At 54.6% G+C, this 19,241-nt stretch overlaps 2 protein-coding genes across 3 annotated transcripts in view; one reads left to right on the forward strand and one right to left on the reverse strand.

Annotated features, from left to right (window-relative positions):
• The first annotated feature begins 463 nt into the window (after positions 1-463).
• ARX (aristaless related homeobox) lies at positions 464-9,096 on the forward strand. 2 transcript variants are annotated; one of them, XM_074604385.1, is made up of 6 exons: positions 464-895; positions 2,021-2,738; positions 3,977-4,022; positions 6,111-6,180; positions 6,265-6,445; positions 7,726-9,096. In XM_074604385.1, exons 1-6 carry the CDS (start codon positions 703-705, stop codon positions 7,964-7,966), a joined length of 1,449 nt encoding a protein of 482 aa, XP_074460486.1. In that variant the 5' UTR covers positions 464-702; the 3' UTR covers positions 7,967-9,096. The 2 variants fall into 2 exon arrangements, with proteins under 2 accessions (XP_074460486.1, XP_074460479.1); XM_074604378.1 differs by having other exon boundaries at positions 465-895; positions 6,111-6,445.
• A 3,876-nt stretch (positions 9,097-12,972) lies between these two features.
• POLA1 (DNA polymerase alpha 1, catalytic subunit) overlaps positions 12,973-19,241 on the reverse strand; it is a 205,338-nt gene continuing 199,069 nt past the window's right edge. Inside the window, exon 37 of the mRNA XM_074604397.1 lies at positions 12,973-14,292. Coding sequence (XP_074460498.1) covers positions 14,123-14,292 — 170 coding nt within the window. The 3' untranslated portion in view covers positions 12,973-14,122. The remainder of the gene's footprint in view (positions 14,293-19,241) is intronic.

Here is a 19,241-nt window from a genome sequence, read left to right on the forward strand (position 1 = left end):
CGGGCTGCGCGCCCTGCCCTGCCCTGGGGACGCTCCCCCTGGCTCCCGTATCCCGCAGCGCCGGGCCGGGCCCCGCCGCCGGCGCCGCCACCCGGGATCGTGTCGCGGCGGAGCCCCGCGCGCGGACGCCGCTATTTTCAAACACCGGCGTCTGCGCCGCGCAGCGCCCGCGGGGGAGGGAGGGGGCGCTGCCGGGGGGAAAACCCGGCGCGGAACGCCCCCCCCCGCCCCCGCACCCCCGGCGGGGCCAGCCCGGGATTAAGGACGGGCCGGGCGGGGATCGGGGCCGCTGTCGGGGGGGAGAGCGGGGCGAGGCGTGCCGTCGGGGCTCCGCCACCGCCCACCCCGTCCGCCCCCCGACGGCTGCCCCGCGCGGGGCGTGTCGGGGCGTGGCGCGGCGCGTCGGGTGGGGTGTGCGGGAGCGCAGCGCGGCGTCTCGGGGCGGGCGCCGATCCGGGTGGGTCCGATCCGGGGTTTGCCGGGCGCCGTCTTGTCGGCGTCCGCCCGGCCTCCGCCGGCAGCCAATCAGGGGGCGGCTGCCCGCACGTGGAGCCGAGGGGACTCAAGAGCGCCGCGGCCGCCGCTCACTCCCCCCGTGACGGGCGTCCCGGCGGCCACAGGGCAGCGCCGCGGGGGCCTCCGCCGCAGCCCGCCCCGGCCCCACGGCACGGCCCCGCCGCCGCCGCTGCCGCTCCCGCCGCCATGAGCGGCCCCTACCCAGAGGAGAGCTGCGCCGAGCGGCCCGAGTGCAAAAGTAAATCGCCAACTTTGCTGTCCTCCTACTGCATCGACAGCATCCTGGGCCGGCGCAGCCCCTGCAAGGTGCGGCTGCTGGGCGCCGCGCCCAGCCTGCCCGCCATCGCCGCCCGCCCCGACACCGACAAGGCCGTGCAAGGTAAGCCCCGCCGTCCGCCCCGTCCCGCTCCCTTTCCCCGGCGTCGGGCAGGGCAGGGCCGGTTGATCCCCCCCCACTCCTCTTCCCACACCCCTGCCTGTCCCCGGGCAGCTCCCGCGGCTCGGACCCGGCCCCGCTCCCCGCCCGCCCCGGCCAGGCGCCGCCTCGGAGCCGCCGCTGCCGTTATCCCGTTACCCGGCTTGTTAGAGACCGCCGGGGAGCGCGGCTAGAGCCGTGCCCGAAATTCAGCCCGGTTAATTCCGCGCAGGTCGGGTACCGCCGCCTCGGGCTGCTCTCGCTTTCGATATGTGCGTAATTGTTTTCAGCTAAAATAAATCGGTGCGAGCCGCCATCCGTGCGGGAGAAGGCTCGCTCGTTCGCCCTCAACCCGTAACGGATCCCGGCGAAAGAACCGGGGGCCGCGCCTGGCAGCGGGCAGGGCGGGAATAACGGGGCGCCGGCAGCCGCCGCCCCCGGCCCGAAGTTGGGAGCAGCCCCTCCGGGGCTGGGGGAAGCCCGGCGGGGCAACTCCCAGGGACGGCCTCCCTCCCGCTTTCCCCCGTTTCCCCGGCGTTCGCAGCCCGGCGGGTTTCTTTCCTCCAAAACCAAAAGGAAACTTGGGGGGCGAGGGGAGGCGATACGAAGGGGCAAACACAAAAATAAAATATTTTTTTAAAAAGGCGGAGGAGCCCCGGGCAGGGTCATCGGGCCCGGCGCTGCCCCGCCGTGCGGGACCGGGCCCGGCGGCGGCCGCTGCCGCGGAGGTGCCGGCGCGGGCCCGGGGCTGCCCGAGCCCCCCGCAGCCCGTCCCGCCGCTGAGCGGGGCGCCGGGCCTGGCTCTGCGGCCGGCAGGAATTTCTTCCCAGGCCGGCAGCAGCGGCGCGGGCAGTGGCCTGTCTGAGGGTACGGGATGGGAGTGGGGGGTCTTATCTCGGTGTGGGGTGGAAAACGGCGCCCGAAGCGGGGCGGCAGGGTTGAGGTCTTGCCCTGGGCTCTTCGCGCTGATCCCACTGACCGTGTCTCTCTTTCTCTCCCCCACCCTTCTTCTCTTCCCTCCGCACCCCTCTCCCCCAACTCCCGTCCGACCGCTGCGGACGCCTCCCTATCCCCCGTCTCCCGGCACAGGGTCCCCCAAGGGCAGCCCTCCCTTCGAGCCGGCCGAGCTGCACCTGCCCCCCAAACTGCGCCGGCTCTACGGGCCGGGCGGGGGCCGGCTGCTGCCGCCGGGGGCGGCGGGGCCGCGGGGTGACCGTCCGGAGGGGCGGCCGGAGGGGGGCGCCGGCCCCGTGCCCGCCGCCGCCCCGTGGGACACGCTGAAGATCAGCCAGGCCCCCCAGGTCAGCATCAGCCGCAGCAAGAGCTACCGTGAAAACGCGCCCTTCGCGGCGCCGCCGCCCGCCCGGGACGAGCTGGGCAGCCCCGCCACGCACGTCGAGGAACGGCCGGGCCCCGCCGCCCCGGCCGCCGAGGAGGAGGAAGAGGAGGAGGACGAAGAGATGCTGGAGGAGGAGGACGAGGAGGAAGAGGAGCTGGAGGACGACGAGGAGGAGGAGCTGCTGGGCGAGGACGGCGGGGGGCTGCTGAAGGAAGCCCGCCGGGGCGCCACCGCGGCCCCCGGGGCGGAGGGCGGGGATCTGTCCCCCAAGGAGGAGCTGCTGCTGCACCCCGAGGACGGTGAGGGCAAGGACGGCGAGGAGAGCGTCTGCCTCTCGGCCGGCAGCGACTCCGAGGAGGGGCTGCTCAAGAGGAAGCAGCGCCGCTACCGCACCACCTTCACCAGCTACCAGCTGGAGGAGCTGGAGAGGGCCTTCCAGAAAACCCACTACCCCGACGTCTTCACCAGGTACCGGCGCCGGGGCCCCGGCCGAGCGCGGAGCGGGCGAGCCCCATGAGGGGACGGGACGGGGCCGCGGTGTGCTGCACCCCCCGTTTCCAAACCGTGTGACTCCAGCCCCGGATACCCCCGGGCTGGGAGGGGGACGGGGGAGCAGGTCCGAGCTCCGGGGGGACCCAGGGCAGGCAGCGCCGGGCAGGCTCGCCTGGAAGCGGCTGCCGGGGGTTATTTTTACCCGTTGCCCTCCTCCCCCCTCGCTACGGCCGCCGCCGGGATCGGTTACGCGCTCCCCGTGGGGCTGGACCCTGGCCCGGCCCGGGGAAGCCCCGGCAGGGGCAGAGATCAAAGCGCCGCTGCCTAAAAATACCGTCCCGGCACGTCGGGGCCTCTCGCTGCCCGGAGCCGCCCCCGAGGGGCCCGGCGGGGCCCGGCCCGGCTCTGCCCGTACTTTCGGGGGCATTTCCCGTTAAAAACGGGAGCCCTGTGTGTCGGGTCTGGCCGGCGGCTGCTCCGCGGGAAGCGCAGGCAGGGAGGAGGCAGAGCCGCCTGCCCGCTCCCGCGCTGCCTGAAAATAATCCCCCCTCTCCTTTAGCCCCGAGGAGGGTTTGAGCCCCCAGAGCCCGCACTTTTCCATCAAGGAGACATCGCCCCCGGTTTCTCGTTTGTTTCCCGGGGGAGCTGGGGCTGCCCGTGGGGGCGTTATGTGCCCCCCGCCCTCCGTGCCGCGCATCGCCCGCGGGGCTCACCTCGGGGCGCCGCCTGGCCCGGCCGCGGGAGGAGGAGGGGGGGGTGCTATATGGAAATACCGCGCTTTTTTTGGTTGGTGTTTTTACGGTTTTGGCTTTTCCTCCGGGGCTTCCCATGCCCGGCGGCGACGGGGCCCCGGCTAAGCTGGGAAACGCTCCTCTTTTTAGGTACGGAGCTGATGAGCGGTTTTCTGTTAGATTTCCTTAATGATTTCCGATTTGCCTTAATTGTGGCAATGCAAACCGCAGCGTGTGGCGGCTCGGCTCCCCCCCCGTTGCGGCGGGGACCGGCTGACTTTGGCGGGGAGGGGCGAGTGGGTGCCAAAACTCGGGAGTCCCGACGGGCGGCCGGGCTGAGGACGGCGGGCAAGCGGTGTCCGCCAGGCCCCGCTCCCCCCGGGCACCGGGATTTCGCGCCCGTTCGGCGGCGGGGGGCGCAGAGCCGCGGGCTGGGGGGCGGCCGGTGCCCCGGGCTGACGGCGGCGTGTGTGTCTCCCCCAGGGAGGAGCTGGCCATGAGGCTCGATCTGACCGAAGCCCGAGTGCAGGTGAGTGGCGGCGGCGGCGGGACCGGGGCCGGGACCGGGGCGTCCCTCGGCGGCGCCCAGGGTGAGGCCGGGGGTACGTTGTGGGGTGTCCCCGGCCCTCCCCGGCCCTGGCAGGGCCGAGCCATGGGCTGGCGAAACCCCGTGTGATTAAAAGCCCCACGGGGCTTCGGTTGTTAGCGAGACCCGCTCGGCCGCAAGCCGGGTATTTGGCTGCCATCAAATCTCCAATCGGGCTTCATAAAAGCCCACTTAGTGCTAGAACAAACAGGGCCATTTGAAGGCGAAATGTTGTTTGATTTCCTCTCCGCCTGCACAAGGAGCTGGCTAATGCTATTTGATTTCCCATTTTTGATAGCAATAAGCCTGCATTGATCTAATAGTGAGTGAGTGCAATGCTATTAAAGGTGTTTGCCGCCCCATACCAGAGTGCATTTCCCAACCCGGGTCTCATAACCAAAGAGACGATAAACATTGGGATGCCCTGATTGCCAACAGAAAACAGATGTCTCTGGGTTTGAAGCTGAGCAAATCACTTTACAGTTAAAATCGGGCGCTGATAAAGCATAATAAATTCCATATGGCTCATTTAATACACAACAGCTTCTTGCATTAGAGGGGCTAATGATGAGATTTGTCCCCTCCTTTCTGTTGACACATTTCTCCATTGTCAAACAGAGATGTGACAGCAAATCAGTATTTTCAGCTCAGGGGAACAAGTCGTGGGAAAGTTAAATAACTTTTAAAAAAGAAAGACACCCCCTTTCTCTCTCCTCTATTCACCGGAGTAGATGTAATTAAGGGAATATGAATTATGAGAGTCCCTTCGTTTACCTTTGGGTGTACTCAGACTTATTAATTCAATAAGGGGGAATTGCAGCGAGGACAGCTTGCTAATTGAGTTTTAGCTGGGAGAGACGCTCCCTTCGTGCCAGGCTGTTGGCTTCCCCGCGAACGCGATGCCTCTTCCCGCGTGGGTACCCAGATAGGCGCGCGTGGAGATCGGTTCTCGCCGTGCCGCTGCGTGGAGGGACCCGCAGCGCTGCTGCCTTTCCCGCTTCCCGGAGAGAAGGGATCTCCCGCTGAGGTTACAAAGCCGACCCTGACAGGGAAAACTCAGCCCACACCAGCCCCCAAAAATTGACGAACGCGTGTCCCTCTCAAAGTCTCTCTCCGTAGCTGCGTGTGATGCCTCGCACTTGTCATTAAGCGAATATTTTTTTTCCTTTGAAATGCGAAATTATATTTTTTTTCTTTCCCTCCACTCTCTCCTGTTTTAAGCCCGTGATAGTTCACGATTTTCGCTTCGGGGGAGGGGAAAAGAGGACGCCGCGGCATCGCCGTCCTTTCCCTAACTAACTTTTGTAAAACAGATCCTAAAAGGGCAGCCTGGGAACGTATATTTGCTACTTCCGTTGCCTCGCGAATTATTTCTTCGTTTCAGACGTTAGTGAAATCACGATTATTATTTTTTTTTCTCGCTCTAAATCTTAAGGAGGGGGGAAAAAAAAAAAAGAGGGGTGGGAAAAAAGTCCACGATGCCCAAACGATATAATTTGTAAATATTCCCTTCACCGAAAAATAATTTAAAAAAAAAAAGCCTCTCAGCTCCCCGTGTGGGTCTGCGTGCGGAATAAAAAAAAATCCGCTTAGTCCCGTCGGGAAATCGTTTTCCCGCTGTTCCAGCGCAGCGACAGCGCTGCCGCCAAGCGCCCTCCGCGCCGGCAGCTGCCCGCAGCCCCGACCGGCCGGCACATGGCGGGGTGGGGGGTGTGTGGGGTGTTAAACCCGGGGTGGGGGCCGGGGGAAGGCCGGGGAGGGCCCCACCGAAAGCCGCCTGCGCGTCCCCGGGGTGGGTCGGCCCCTGCCGGGGCTGCGACGCGGCGCTGACACGCGTGTCCCCCGGCGGCTGCCGGGGCGCGGCGACGGAGCGGGCGCCGTCGGGGCGGTGCGTGGCTCCCGCGGGGCTCGGCCTCGCCGAGGCCGCGGGCCGGCGTTATTAAAACCGTGTTTGTTTTTTGTTTTTTTGTTTTTTTTTTGTGTTTTTTTCTTTTTTTTTTTTTTTTTTTTTTGTTTTCTTTTGGCTTTCAGGTATGGTTCCAGAACCGTAGGGCTAAGTGGCGGAAGAGGGAAAAGGCTGGGGCTCAGACACACCCCCCAGGTTTGCCTTTCCCTGGTCCCCTGTCAGCAACTCACCCCCTCAGTCCATACCTTGATGCTAGTCCTTTCCCTCCTCACCACCCAGCTCTAGACTCCGCCTGGACCGCCGCCGCCGCCGCCGCCGCGGCCGCCGCCTTCCCCAGCCTGCCGCCGCCGCCCCCCGGCTCCGCGGCCCTGCCCCCCGCCGGGACCCCGCTCGGCCTCGGCACCTTCCTGGGCGCCGCCGTGTTCCGCCACCCCGCCTTCATCAGCCCCGCCTTCGGCAGGTACCGCCCGCCCACGCGTGAACCGGCGCCGCGCGGGGGGACCCACGGGGCAGGGGGGAGGACGGACGCACACACACAGGACAGACAATCGCCTCGGGGGGTGGTGGGGACACACAGCGGCCTCGGGGACGCCGCGGTCGCCCGTGGAGCCGCGTGGCGTCGCTCACACACACACACACGCTCCCGTCCCGGCCCCACGCGGGACCCGTCGGTCCCGCCGTTCGAACCGGGAGCGCTGGCGGCCGATTGGGCGCCGCGCGGGTCACGTGTTGCCACCCCCGGCCTCTCATTGGGCGAAAGGGGCTCTCACGCCCCCCCCATCCCACCCTACTGCCCCCCTCCCCACCGCCGCGTGTCCGGCGGGTCCCCCGTGGGGGCGGCCGGTCCGCGGGCACCGCGGCCGTGGGCGGCGGCGGCGGCGTTTGCGGGGAGCCCGGGCGGCCCCGCGGCCCCGCGCAGGGGGCAAGGGCGGAGCGGTGTCCCCGCGGAACAGGCCCGCGGAAATCGGCGTCCCCACGCAGAAACAAAACTGGCGTGGGTTGCCCTGCGTGCACGCGTGGCCTCTGCTTCTATCGGGGCGCGGGGGAGGGGTGGGGGCCGTGATTGCCGGTATCTGGCGTTTGGGGGTGACCTGAAGCCGTGACATCCCGGGCGCCGGCCGCGCCCCGTGGGGTCCGCCACGGGCAGGTTTTTTTATTCGTGGGCGTGAGTGGGTCTGAGAAGCTGCGAGAGGCTGGGCCGAGCTTCCGCGGGCGCCGCGCTCCGACCTTGCGCGCTCCCACGCTGAGCGTCCGCGGCCAAAGTGGGGGAACCCCCCTGAGGCCGCCCCGTCGGGGCGCGGAGCGGGGCGCAGGTCCCGGCCCGCCGGGGCAGGCGGCGGGGACAGAAGTCCGGTTAAGGGACAGGGGCAGGAGCACAGCCCCGGTAGGACCGGGGCGGGGGGTGTCCCCTTATTTTTCCAGCGCCAGCTGAGGAGAAATCCCCCACACACGCAGCCGCTCCCCCCGGCTGCACCCACGGCGTCCGCCGCCCCGACAGCAGCGAGCCGGGGAGAACCAGCCTCGGCCGTTTTCTTATTCCCCTCGGTTTTTTTTTAATTTTTTTCCTCCCAAAATCTTTGACCCTCCAGCGTCGGGGTTATTTTTCCCAGCGAGTCTTTGTCCCCCCCTCCCCCCGCCCGGCGGGGAAGGGGGCGAGGTGTAGGGGGGGGGTGTCCGGGCGGAGCCGGCCTGCCCCAGCGCGGCGGTGACGGCCCCGTTTCTCTTCGCTTCCCTTTGCAGGCTCTTTTCCACCATGTCCCCCCTGGGCAGCGCTTCCAGCGCCGCCGCCCTGCTGCGGCAGCCGGCGCCGGCCGCCGAGGGGGCGGTGGGTTCGGCGGGGCTGGGGGAGCCGGCCAGCGCCGCCGCCGACCGGCGGGCATCCAGCATCGCCGCCCTGCGGCTGAAGGCCAAGGAACACGCCGCCCAGCTCACCCAGCTCAACATCCTCCCCGGGAACAGCACGGGGAAAGAGGTGTGCTAAGGCACGGCTGCCGGCCGCGGGGGTCGGGGGTGGGCTGGGGGTGGGGGTGGATTTTGGTTTGGGTTTGTTTTTTTTTTAGGGGGGGGGGGCGGAGAGAGAAAAGAGAGAGGGAGAAAAGAGGAGAGTCAATACACGGATAATGGTCACCTCAGACAGCACGAATCAAGACCAAACGGGGGGGGGGGGGTGGAAAAATAATCATAAATAATAATGATAATTACAAAAAAAAAAAAAAAAAAAAAAGGACCAGCAGCTGAGACTGGGGTAGGTTCTCGAGTTAGGAACTTGGAGACAGCGAGCGCCTTTCGCATCAGCCCTCACACGATTTAACCGACACTTGCAATCTCCTGAATGAGTAACTCCTTGGCTGGTACATTTCTGAAATGTACGACGGTTTCGTTTCCTCTCTGGGCACTAAGCGCGGGGAAAAAAGAGAAAAAAAAAAAAAGAAAAAGCCCTAATAAAAGTTATTATATATTAGCGTTACGTACACTAAATATTTTTCCTTCTGTTTATCTGGCAAGAAAAAAAATAAATGAAGAAACAAATAGAATTGTAATTAAGAAAGAAAGAAAAAAAACGAAAGAAAAGCAAAAGGAGGGGGGGAAAGCTACCCACATCTTCTTAAAATAACATCCTAGGATGTTTGTGAAGTTGGTCCGTTAGGAGCACTGGAGAACTATTGTACATGTTGATGCAGCGAGCTGCATACGCTAACCAAGGATGCTTCCAGTGCAGACTGAAAGTACATTTGATGCTGTAAGATAACCAGTGCACTTAAGGGAAAGGGTATATCTTTTTCTTGTTATATTCTTTATCACTACACCAACCAAGGTTTTTATATCAAACCAAAGGGAAATACACTGCTAGAATATGGACTGTTTAAGTCACTAAACTGTGATTATTGATTCTGTACATACCATTGTTATAAAAAAGAACAGAGCTTTGTATATTTGAAATGTTATAAAACAATTGCACTCAGTGTAGTGTTGTAAAAGTTTGTCATTCTGTAGATTCTTACTGTGTTGTAGATATAATAGGGTTCCTAGACAAATATTTATGTACAAACCCTTTATTTAACTTATTAACTGTAGAGGTTTCTGAAACCCTCAAGAGGCGATGGTACAGTACTTTTTTCGTGTAATGTCGTTATTGTTAATACTTTTCCTTGCTATCCGGTGGAGAAGTGCCACGTTCAGAAAATAAACAAAAATATATGTTTAACAAAAAAAAGGAGGAACAAAAGAAAAAAGAAAAAGCCCGGTCCTTGCGGGGGCTGCGGGGCCACGCTGCGGGCGGCCGGGGCCGGGGGCTGAGCCCCGCCGGGGCGGCCGGGGGCTGCGTACCGCCGCCCCCCGCCGCCGTGGACTCCCCCCTTCCACGGGGCGTGGGGGGGCCACGGGTGGCTTGGGCGGGAGCGATTGACAGAGCCGGGGCGGGGGCGGGGGGGGGGGCGAGATGCCACGGCCCCGTTTGCAAGGGGATTTGCAGACGGCGGGGGCCGGGGGTGGGGGACACCCGTGGCTGTGCCCGTCCGCGCTCTGCCGTGGGCACCGTGGTCCCGTCCCCCCCCTGCCCTGAGGAGGGTGCCGAGGTCGCCTCTCGGTGCCAGCGACCCCACACCGCGGGCAGCCGCCCCACGCACCCTCGGGCGGGCATGGGGCAGCCCCTGGTTCCGCCGCTGCCGAAAGCCAGGGATGAGGGGGGGAAAAAAAGCCAAAGATTTGGGTTTGCGCGTGGCTTGTCCCCCCCCGCACCCCTACACCCCTCCCGGGGCGGGGGCAGGAAAGTTTCTCCGGGCCTGTTCCTTATCTCTGTCCTTCCTCGTTCTCCCCGGGACGAACTGCCGTTTATTTCCCCTTTTATTTTTCCCTTTTTTTTTTTTTTTTTTTTTTAATTTTATTGTTGGTTGGTTGGTTTTTTAGCTTTTTTTTTTGAGGGGGGGGGCGGGGCGCAGCTCTCTCGTGTGCCTCTTCCACGGAGCAGGAGCAAAAATGCGTGAACCGCCCCCCCCCTCCCCACGCAGGGAAGGCAGCCGCTGCCCGTAACCCCCCCGGCCCCGGCCCTGACCAAGCCCCGTTCCCCCCGGCCAAGCCCCGGTACCCCCGAGGGCGGCGGGCGTGGGGCCGGGCCGCCCGAGTGCCTTCATGGGTTGTTGCGGGGTGGATTTTCTGGGGCGATTTCGTCTAATCGCGGCATCGCTCCACAACGGCAGCCCGGGGACTGGGTACCGAAGAACCCGTGTCCCCCCCTGAGCGGACCAAGGGGGCCCGTCCCGTCCCGTCCCGCCGCCCCACGGGAGCCGCCGTCCGCAGCAGCCACCGCCCGTGGGAGCCCGCCGCGACCCTTCCCCGCAGCTCCCCGCTTCCACCCACGGCGTTTCACATCCTTCACCACCCCCCCGCCCGCCCCCAGCCGTATTTTTGAGTGCTAAAACCCACCATAGGCGCGGGAAAAAAAAATTATGGGAAAAATAAGGCTTGTTCCCTGGACGTTATTACCAGTGCAGCCTGAAATATACATTTTTGCCTTAAAGAAAAGGGAATCATTATCAAGCCATTACGCATTAAGAAATGTCATTCAGTCATTTTTTATTCATTGCGCTGAAATCTTCGTAAAAGCCCGAATCATACTTCTGCAAGCAGCAATTTTGTTAATCCAGGGGGTTATTACTCTGGTCCCTTATTAGGATCTATACTGCTGCCAAGCAATCCTATAACCTTCTCAAAAGAAGTTTACCTCCGTGTTATAAAACCAGTAGTGGTATTTATACTGTGCAATAATTAGTGTATTACTTGAATCCACTAACAGGTTCATTTTATCTCCGCACAAAACCCCTAGTCTGCTTATAGAAAGCTTGTGCCTCCTTTGGCGCTGTTAAAGTGGTGAAAGAGTGAATGAAGGCTGGTAGCACTTTCTCCTTTCGCCGTGCCTTAATTCCCATCTCTTTTTGCTCTCATCCAATTAGTGCAGTGTATTAAGCGGTTTATCATCTCATAGTCAGCTATTGAGAGAAACAAGGCGAACACTTTGCAATAGAGCCTGCTCTCCTTTGACACCCTCAGGTACTTACATATTCCACTGTGCTATGAATAATAGAGGAAGAATAGAGCGCTAATTCCCTCATCAAAGAATGCCTTGTCTGCTGCTTTGCTCAACAACACCATTCTGATCAAAAGAAAAGCAATAAAGCTTAGCATAACAAAACGAAACCTACTTATTAGCTTAGTGGTTAAATTAATGCAGAGCCGCTGCTATTCAAAACCAAGGTTTGAAAACAGCCTCCAACAACCTGATAATGCTGCCTTCGGGATGAAGGAATTTTAAGCTGAAATTTGAAGCTGGCACAGATGAGTTAATCTATTAAACTGCTATAAGGAGGGTGCGGGAGAACTATTCAATTAAGGCACATTTAAGGTGCCTCGGCAGAAGACGGGGAAGGAGGCGAGAGGGAAGATGTGCTCCCGCTCGGCGTGAGGGGGGAAAAAAAAAAAAGTGCCTTTGAGGGGGGAAAAGAGGGGGGATTTTGGCACCGCGACAAAACGTGTTTGCGGATGGGGATTGTTTTTCATATCACACATGTCATCAGCGAAACCTGGCTACCGTCTCCATATATCAACACTCCGCTTCCCCGACTGCAAATAAATACAAATAAACACAAACCTTAATTTTAACAGCCTGGGAGGAGGGCGGGGGGGGGGGACACGACAGGAATGAGGGGCAAGAGGAGGGGAAAGGAAGGGGAAGGCGATGGGGGTCAGATCGGTCTCAAAACGCGCAGCTCCGAACTTCCGTCTCTTCCCCAAATTATTGACGGCGCTGCATTTACCAGCTCCGTTTAATATGAAATGCCATAACGATGATTTCGCGTTTCCCAGCCCGTCTCCGGGGCCAGGCTGCGGCACGCTGCCCAGGGCTGATTAGAGAGCGGGGGGGGGCGGAGGGGGAAAGCCACTTTACTCCTTGCCAAGACTTCAGCTCTGATCTGACCAACTCTGCTGAGAGGAATCAAAAATTGCCTTAATTCGGGGAAAAAGCCCCCGATTGCTATTCCCACCCCCCGCCCCGGACGGCGTCTGGCTGGGGTTGCGGGGGGGGTGTCCCGGCTTCTGCCCCCCGCCGCTGGCGGGAGGGAAGAGCCCCCTCGCAGGGCTACTACTGTCTGCCGCGGCGCCCCGCACAATCATTCCACAACACTCTCATTTAATCTAAACATCCCTAAACTTGCAAATTAACAGGCTCTTCAGCTGTAATTATACAGATACATACAAGTGCCACGGGGTCAGGTTATGCCGTATCTATCCATTTTATTTGTATACCTAACGTTTGGAGGAGAAGGTCACACTTTTCACTTTCCTAAGGCATTCTACCCGGTTAATACCAGTAATATCTTCATAATCCTAATACGCTTGGACACAAAAAAAATCGAAAAAAAGACCAAAACCCCTGGGTGGAATTACAGGATCTTTCAAAGTGCTGCGACATCAACAACGTGTCATCCAGGCAGCAACACCTTCTCTCCGGGACAAGCCTCCAAATAAAAGTCTCTTTTAGAATAACCCAACTAAAGGCGTTGGGACGGAGCACCGGCTCGCCAGGGCTGGGACAACACCAACACAAAACCAGGGATCAAGCAGGAGCAATTTCTCATGTACTGCGACTCAACGTTGAGTAAAAATGGAAGCGTTTAGCCCCAAAAGTTGCTCAGAAGACAACCGTGTATTTAGGCGTATTCGAACAGCCATGACCCATACTGACACACAGCGTCTTCCGGTGCCACCTGGGGACAAATGAACATCATACAATACTCGTAACACGGACAGACAGACATATCCCTTCGCTACCCAACACGTTCGTGCTGATGCTCTTACTTTTTCTCCCTTTGTTAATGGCCAGCCATCCTAAAAACGGACAGGCGAGCACTTCTGTAAAACCAGGAAAAGTCTGGAGCATTAAGACCTCGCATATTCTGTATTCTCAACAGTCAGAGAAACGATCATATCAAATAATCTTTTACTAGAAAACTTTATTTATTTTTTTTTCCTTCAAGTGGTCAGAAAACTTTACATTTTACACTGTTAAGGATTTAAAAGAAAATTTTTATAACCTTACATTAGTATATCACATTGCAAACTTACCAATAAACATGAGTACAACAATATTCTGTGTACAAAAGCATATACCAAAATTTATGCTCTTTTCTTGTCATATCTGCTTGTCATTTTATTAAAAGTAAATGAAAAATACAATTTGTTTATAAAACCTTAAAAACTTCCAGTACAGTAATTATTACAGAACAGCAATAACAACTCTCCTCTTTCCCTTCCCCCATTATTGATTACAATGCCATCCAAAACGTATTTTTCCCTGTTGGTTGCTTATTTTCAAACAGTTTGCATGGAAAGAAATGAAATACATTTATGTCCCACGTCTGTACTAAATGGGTTTTGTACATGTGCATGTCTCTACATCTGCATAAGAAATTTCCAACATGGCAAAATAACATGCCTAAAGGCGCACGGAATGACTTTTAATAAAAAGATGGTCTCTATTTTTAGCACCTCCAGGTTTCAGTCGTTCTTTACACCTTTAATAAATTTGAAAGTAAAGCGTCCCTACCTCTGTTCAGAAGGTATTAGGACATTTAAAGGCATTTAGGTTTAGTATTGTTTTTAATTGGTATGTTTATGATCAGGAAGAAGATAAACTGTGAAAAGGCAAAACATTAGTGCTCCTACTGAGACCTCTACTAACCTCTCTTCCTGAGAGCACCTCTACTAAATACCCTGGAGCAAAGTCTAGGATCACTTACATTCCAGCAACTCTCACTGGGAATTATCCAATTAAAGCAGCAATTCCCCCACCCCCTTTTTTCCCTCATAGGTCTACATACACAACAAAATACATTGCAAAAATCAACTACTCCGTATTTTAATAACCCTGGCTTCTCGACGAAGAAAAGAACAGAAGATAAAACCACCTCGAATATTTCATGTCCACGTGAATCATACATCCCATTTTCATCATCCGTTTTTCCTTCCCCAAAGAGACCAGATTATTAAAACACCACTGTGCATACTGGAATAGAGTATTGCTTAAGAGATCATTACTGTTAAACAAGGAACTAGCCTCTTGTCTCCCTCCATTTTTAATCAATCACTGTCTTTCATTATTGGACTCTCCCACAGCTCTTCCTATACTGACGGTAAAGAGTTTGCCAAGGTTCACTTCTGAGTAGCCACTCGTGGACAGACATTTGTCTATGGTGCTCTTCAGTCTTTTGTAGGCCTCGGAGACTTCCTTCCTGAGTGGCTTCTTCAAATACTCTAAAAGAACGAAGGGAAAAAAAAAACAAACAGAGAAACATTAAATGACCATAAAAAGACAGTACTTTCGCATTCACTGCTACTGCGAATCATGGTATTTTCAAAGGTGAATGCTGTAGCTAGCAAAGATGACATTTACGGCAAGCTCCCCCATGCCCGCAGCGCTGCACCAGCCCAGTTAGAGGCCATGTCAACCTGCACGTGGTGGCGGGGGCTGAAGCTCCCTCAGCCCCAGCACCGCGGGCGCAGCGACTCCTGCCAGGAGCTGGCAAGAAGTCTCTCACTTGCCCGGTCATGTCGTCCAACTAGAGTGAAATGGGGGTTCACTAAGTCACAGCAGAGAAAATATGCAATAGCGGGTGCCTTAACTTAGTAAGAACTACGCAGAGTCCCCAGGGGTTTGACGTAGGGAGAGATTCTGCACAAGTTTGGCTTCAGACGGGAAGGAAACCATGCTTGGATTCTCTCATTAGCTGCTGCTGATACTGGCACTGGCACAACCTGGGACAGACTCATCACCCCTCTCGCGCATTCTTGCCCGCACCTTGTGTGCAGGACGGGAATCGTGATGCTCAGTACTATGGAGGCACTAGAAGGAAATGGGCAGTAGCACAAACAGGGGAAATTCCTTGCTATCCTACCCTGAAACAGAGAGGAGATGCCTGGTATCTCAACCAGGAGACATCAGGTTCACCTGACGCATGAATGAAGAGAGCCATTCCCAAAGGCTTGATCAACAATATCTGTGAAGAAATGTCTAGAGTGCAAGACATCTATGCACTTGTACGTTTGTGTGTGTGTAAACTCACATGCACGCACATGAGTTTGTACATATTTCAGCAGCGAAGCCCAAACTGTTCTATTTTAATTTTTTTGTGTTAAATTTTATGCCATAAAAAAAAAATCTAGGGATTTTGTTTGGGTGGTTGTCCTGCTTTTGCTTTACAAAGGCTATGGACAAAGACTAAAAGAGCAAAATATTCTACTGACACCTATCAACGCCAACTTGATGCAGACCCGGTGCAGTTGTGCTGCTCCTTTCCAACCAAATCCATGTTCTAGAAACACCAGCTCCTACCCGAAAGCCTGCGCCTGCAGTTACACCTTGGAACAGGCAGCGCTGGATACCCTGCATTACTGAGCACACAAGAAGGATGTATTGTCAAACAAGGTGCCCTCCCAGACAGTTTCTACCCAGTTAGGCTGGAGGGACTCCAGGTCAAGCAGAACTACGAGAGCACAGCACGGGTACTTAAAGGTCGAGCTTTCAAGCCATTCTGTCGCAGCGTAAGCGTGTGTCTGGTGAGCAACCAACACAATCCTTCCATTGCCCATTAGCTTTGCCTAAAAGCTGTTGCCTCATTTCTTCCCGTCACCTTTGCAACGTTGGCACTGCCCTCCTCACGCTTCGGACGTGTAACACAGGAGCCTCCGTCCCCTTTTGAACGGCTTTTACTACGTGGCACAAGTTAAGATGAAAAACCAGTCGCCTCTAAAACAGCCGAGTTCATTTGAGAGGAGAAGGGTCTGGAGGAGAGGGACACGCTGGTTTTTGAGTCCACCTGTGCGAGGGAAGAGGTGACTGACCCCTGTGATGACTCACTTCTGCAATGTGACCGAGACGAAGATGTCCCATCGGACACACCTTCGTCTCAGCAGCCGAGCCAAGGGCTGCCACACGAGGAGATAAGCAGGGAAGGGAGGCATGGGAACAGAAACAGCTATTACGATTTTGGGTTTGCCAATTCCTCCTCCCTGAGGATTCACGAATATTTTTGCAGAGCCTCAGGTGTTTTAAGATGAGCTCAGCAGATTAACTACTGGATACAATACAAACAGTAACATTTTTTATGGAGCAATTGCCACCTGCTTATGTTTTCCATGTTATTCACAAAGTTCCACTGAACTCAATTGCTCTGCGTGATGCTATCAAATCTTTAAAAATTAAATTAAAATTTAAATTAGCGATGCCAGTTTGAGTAACTGAATACGCTGATTAAAAGCCCTTTGGTAAGCACCTTTCATGCATCCTTGTGAAGAAGATATGCGTTCTGCTCTCGTATTCAGATTCGGGTATATATAGCGCAAACTTTGGGCGGTGAGCAAACAGAGGAAGATGTCTAGTTGAAGATACCACATTCTCACCAGTATCTGGTCAGTAATGGCATTATGCCTATGAGCAGAATTAAGATTTCCTTTTTTCCTACACCACCAATACAATAAAAACTTTGATTACATGAATCTGTTCGGTAACAGACTGAAGTCAACATGGCATAAACACGTTTAATGATCCTGAAATTATTTAAAAGTCGGGTTTAATTAAACAAACCTTGAAAATTGTAATAACCAGATCTATAAAACCACCAAACCCACTTTGCTACAAATTCAACACTAACTAGTTTACGCATTCTCAAGATAAATGACATACTAAGCAGGTTCACTTGCCACCGCTCACACGTGAGCAAAACCATGCTCTTTATATACCAAGGAACCGTGGAAAACACCATCCTCATAGCTCAAAACTAGGCTAAAATAGTTTAAAGCTTCCTGGAGCTCAGGAGGGACCAAGGTGAAAGGCATCGCTGCGCAGAAACAGCTGGCGCATGTGAACAGAACAGGAGGCACATTAATCACGAGAACAACGAGGCAAACAATAAACCAGGGCTGAAAGTAGGGCGTAAAAATACAGCTTGAATTCAGGCTCCAGCCGTCCCGCCAACAGAGTGCCCCGCTCCCCTCCCCCCCCCCCAACATTAAATCTAAACTTTAATTATATGCCATAACCTTTCTGCCAATACGCTTCCAACATTTCTTCGATGCAATTACCCTCGTAGAGGCAAGCAGGAAAGGGTGGACTGAAAAAAGTGGGAGAAATATGAGGGGCCTCGTTGAAGTAATGAGGCCAATTTTAAGTTTCAATTATAAGAGAATGGGAGCCGGGAGCTTCGGGAGGAGAGGCAGGCAGCGGCTGCGGCTGCGGCACAGCCACACCATGCATTTGAATGACACAAGTGCATCTGATGACTGGGGAGAAGAGATTTAAAGAACTGTAGTAATACAGAGCAGGGGAAGATGAGAGAGGACACAGCTCCTGATGTGTTTACCTCCTTCGCTGATGGGATATTGACTTTTCCCACCAGGTTGGTTAGAAAGGGGACTATTTACGCTGCCACACAGCAGAGTAAGAATGACAACCAGCATCACTCTGTGCTCCTCTGAGTAAAAGACAACTGTGACCGTCGTATATCACACAGCCAGTCAATACCGTCGAGTTACCATACCATCCAACTTCGAGATGCATATAAAAGCTCCTACTTTCTTCCTAAATGAGAATTTAATCAATAACGCACCTAAGGCCTTCTGAAAACTAAGCCATACAAACCGGCTGAAATTGCCTGTCAGTAGTCAGTCAGGTTCCAAAATAGTTCTATACCTATTATCCCCCCGCCATTGTTTTAATAATATCCCAAGTTCAGTGGCAAGCAATCTTTTCAGACGATCACTGCTGCAGAATGCATATACAGATACACATAAAGAGATTATATTTATACACATGCAGAACATGAAAAAAGATACCACCAAAACAAATATACAAATGAAAAAATACAATTATTTTAATAGGAATTTAAAAAAAAAGGAAAAAAAAGAGGAAGATGTGCTTCTGAGTGTATACAATTAAAATTCAGGTACTGTATTCTCTAAAGTTAATAAATCATTCACTCTAGTGAAGATTTTAGAATCGTATCACCAAACATGCAGTTAAACCCTTCCCATCCCCAACATAACTGCCCCTTCTTCCCTTCACGAAAGACAGTCTGAACTTCTGGATGTCCCTGTCAAATTCAGCACCCCATCCAAGTCCTCATTTACCTACCTAGGTATAGTTTTATATTATTTGAAAAAAAAAATAAATTTTTTTTTAAAGGTACGTGAAATCCATTTACCCCATACTGTGGTACTGATGCTGGAAGCATCCATGGAAACATTTGGAGGTGATCTATACGTGGCCATGTGCTTTCCATTTATTGCAGTTTCTCTTTGTTGCTATTAAAAGGACACAGAATAACCTGACCAAGAACTTTTGTTCTTGGATTCCTCAAGACATGGCTCGGTGAAAATCTTCTGTTTTTTCTCCTACTGATTGGACAACTGAACCGTGTCGTATTATTAAACTCTCCCTCTGATTATTCTGTTGATAACCTGGTATTCAGAGTGAGAAGTAAAAATATATTCACATTCCTTTGTATTTGTGTGTGTGTATCTGCACCGGGTATGTGAGAAGCAACGTAGGTGTCTATGAGGATAGTGCCAAAATGTTGGTTTATCTGGGAATGCACAAAAAAAAGCTGCAGAGTATCATTTACATACAGCATCGTGTCTCTCTCGCACTTTTATTTAAAGAGTTAAAGCACATACTAAATTAGCTACTGAATTTTTTACATCGCCTACTGGTTATTGTATTTTAATTACAGCAAGCTTAGACACACAGGCAGCAGTCTCTGTTCCAAATATCTGTGTTTCATTTATTTCTGTGCAAAGGTAGCAAACAACAGTCAGTCATAATTGGTTCTGTCAGATGTTTTACAGTCAGTCATAATTGTCTCTGTCTAGAGGTGTGTCAATTTACTGCAAGTTAAATAAATATTCTGTCTATTATGATATCAGGTTATGTAAGCCATTTTTTTTAATTGCATGGGTTCCCCTTTTATAATCCTTAGCACCCCTATTTATACTGTTAACCTTAACTTTGCCATTTACAGAATGTCAATGAAAAAAGTCAACAGTAATTTAACGAACAGACGTGTAAGTCTCTAACATACTTGCTTTTTTATTTCTAATTAAATACAATCAAATTAGGCTACAGAGCAATCAAATTATTCTGTCTTGACAGTGCTCTCCTCTAAATATCTATCAGCGATGCCAGTTCACTGGCCTAAAGAGGGAGATTT

Source organism: Larus michahellis, chromosome 1, assembly GCF_964199755.1.
Source record: "Larus michahellis chromosome 1, bLarMic1.1, whole genome shotgun sequence".
Lineage (NCBI taxonomy): Eukaryota > Metazoa > Chordata > Aves > Charadriiformes > Laridae > Larus > Larus michahellis.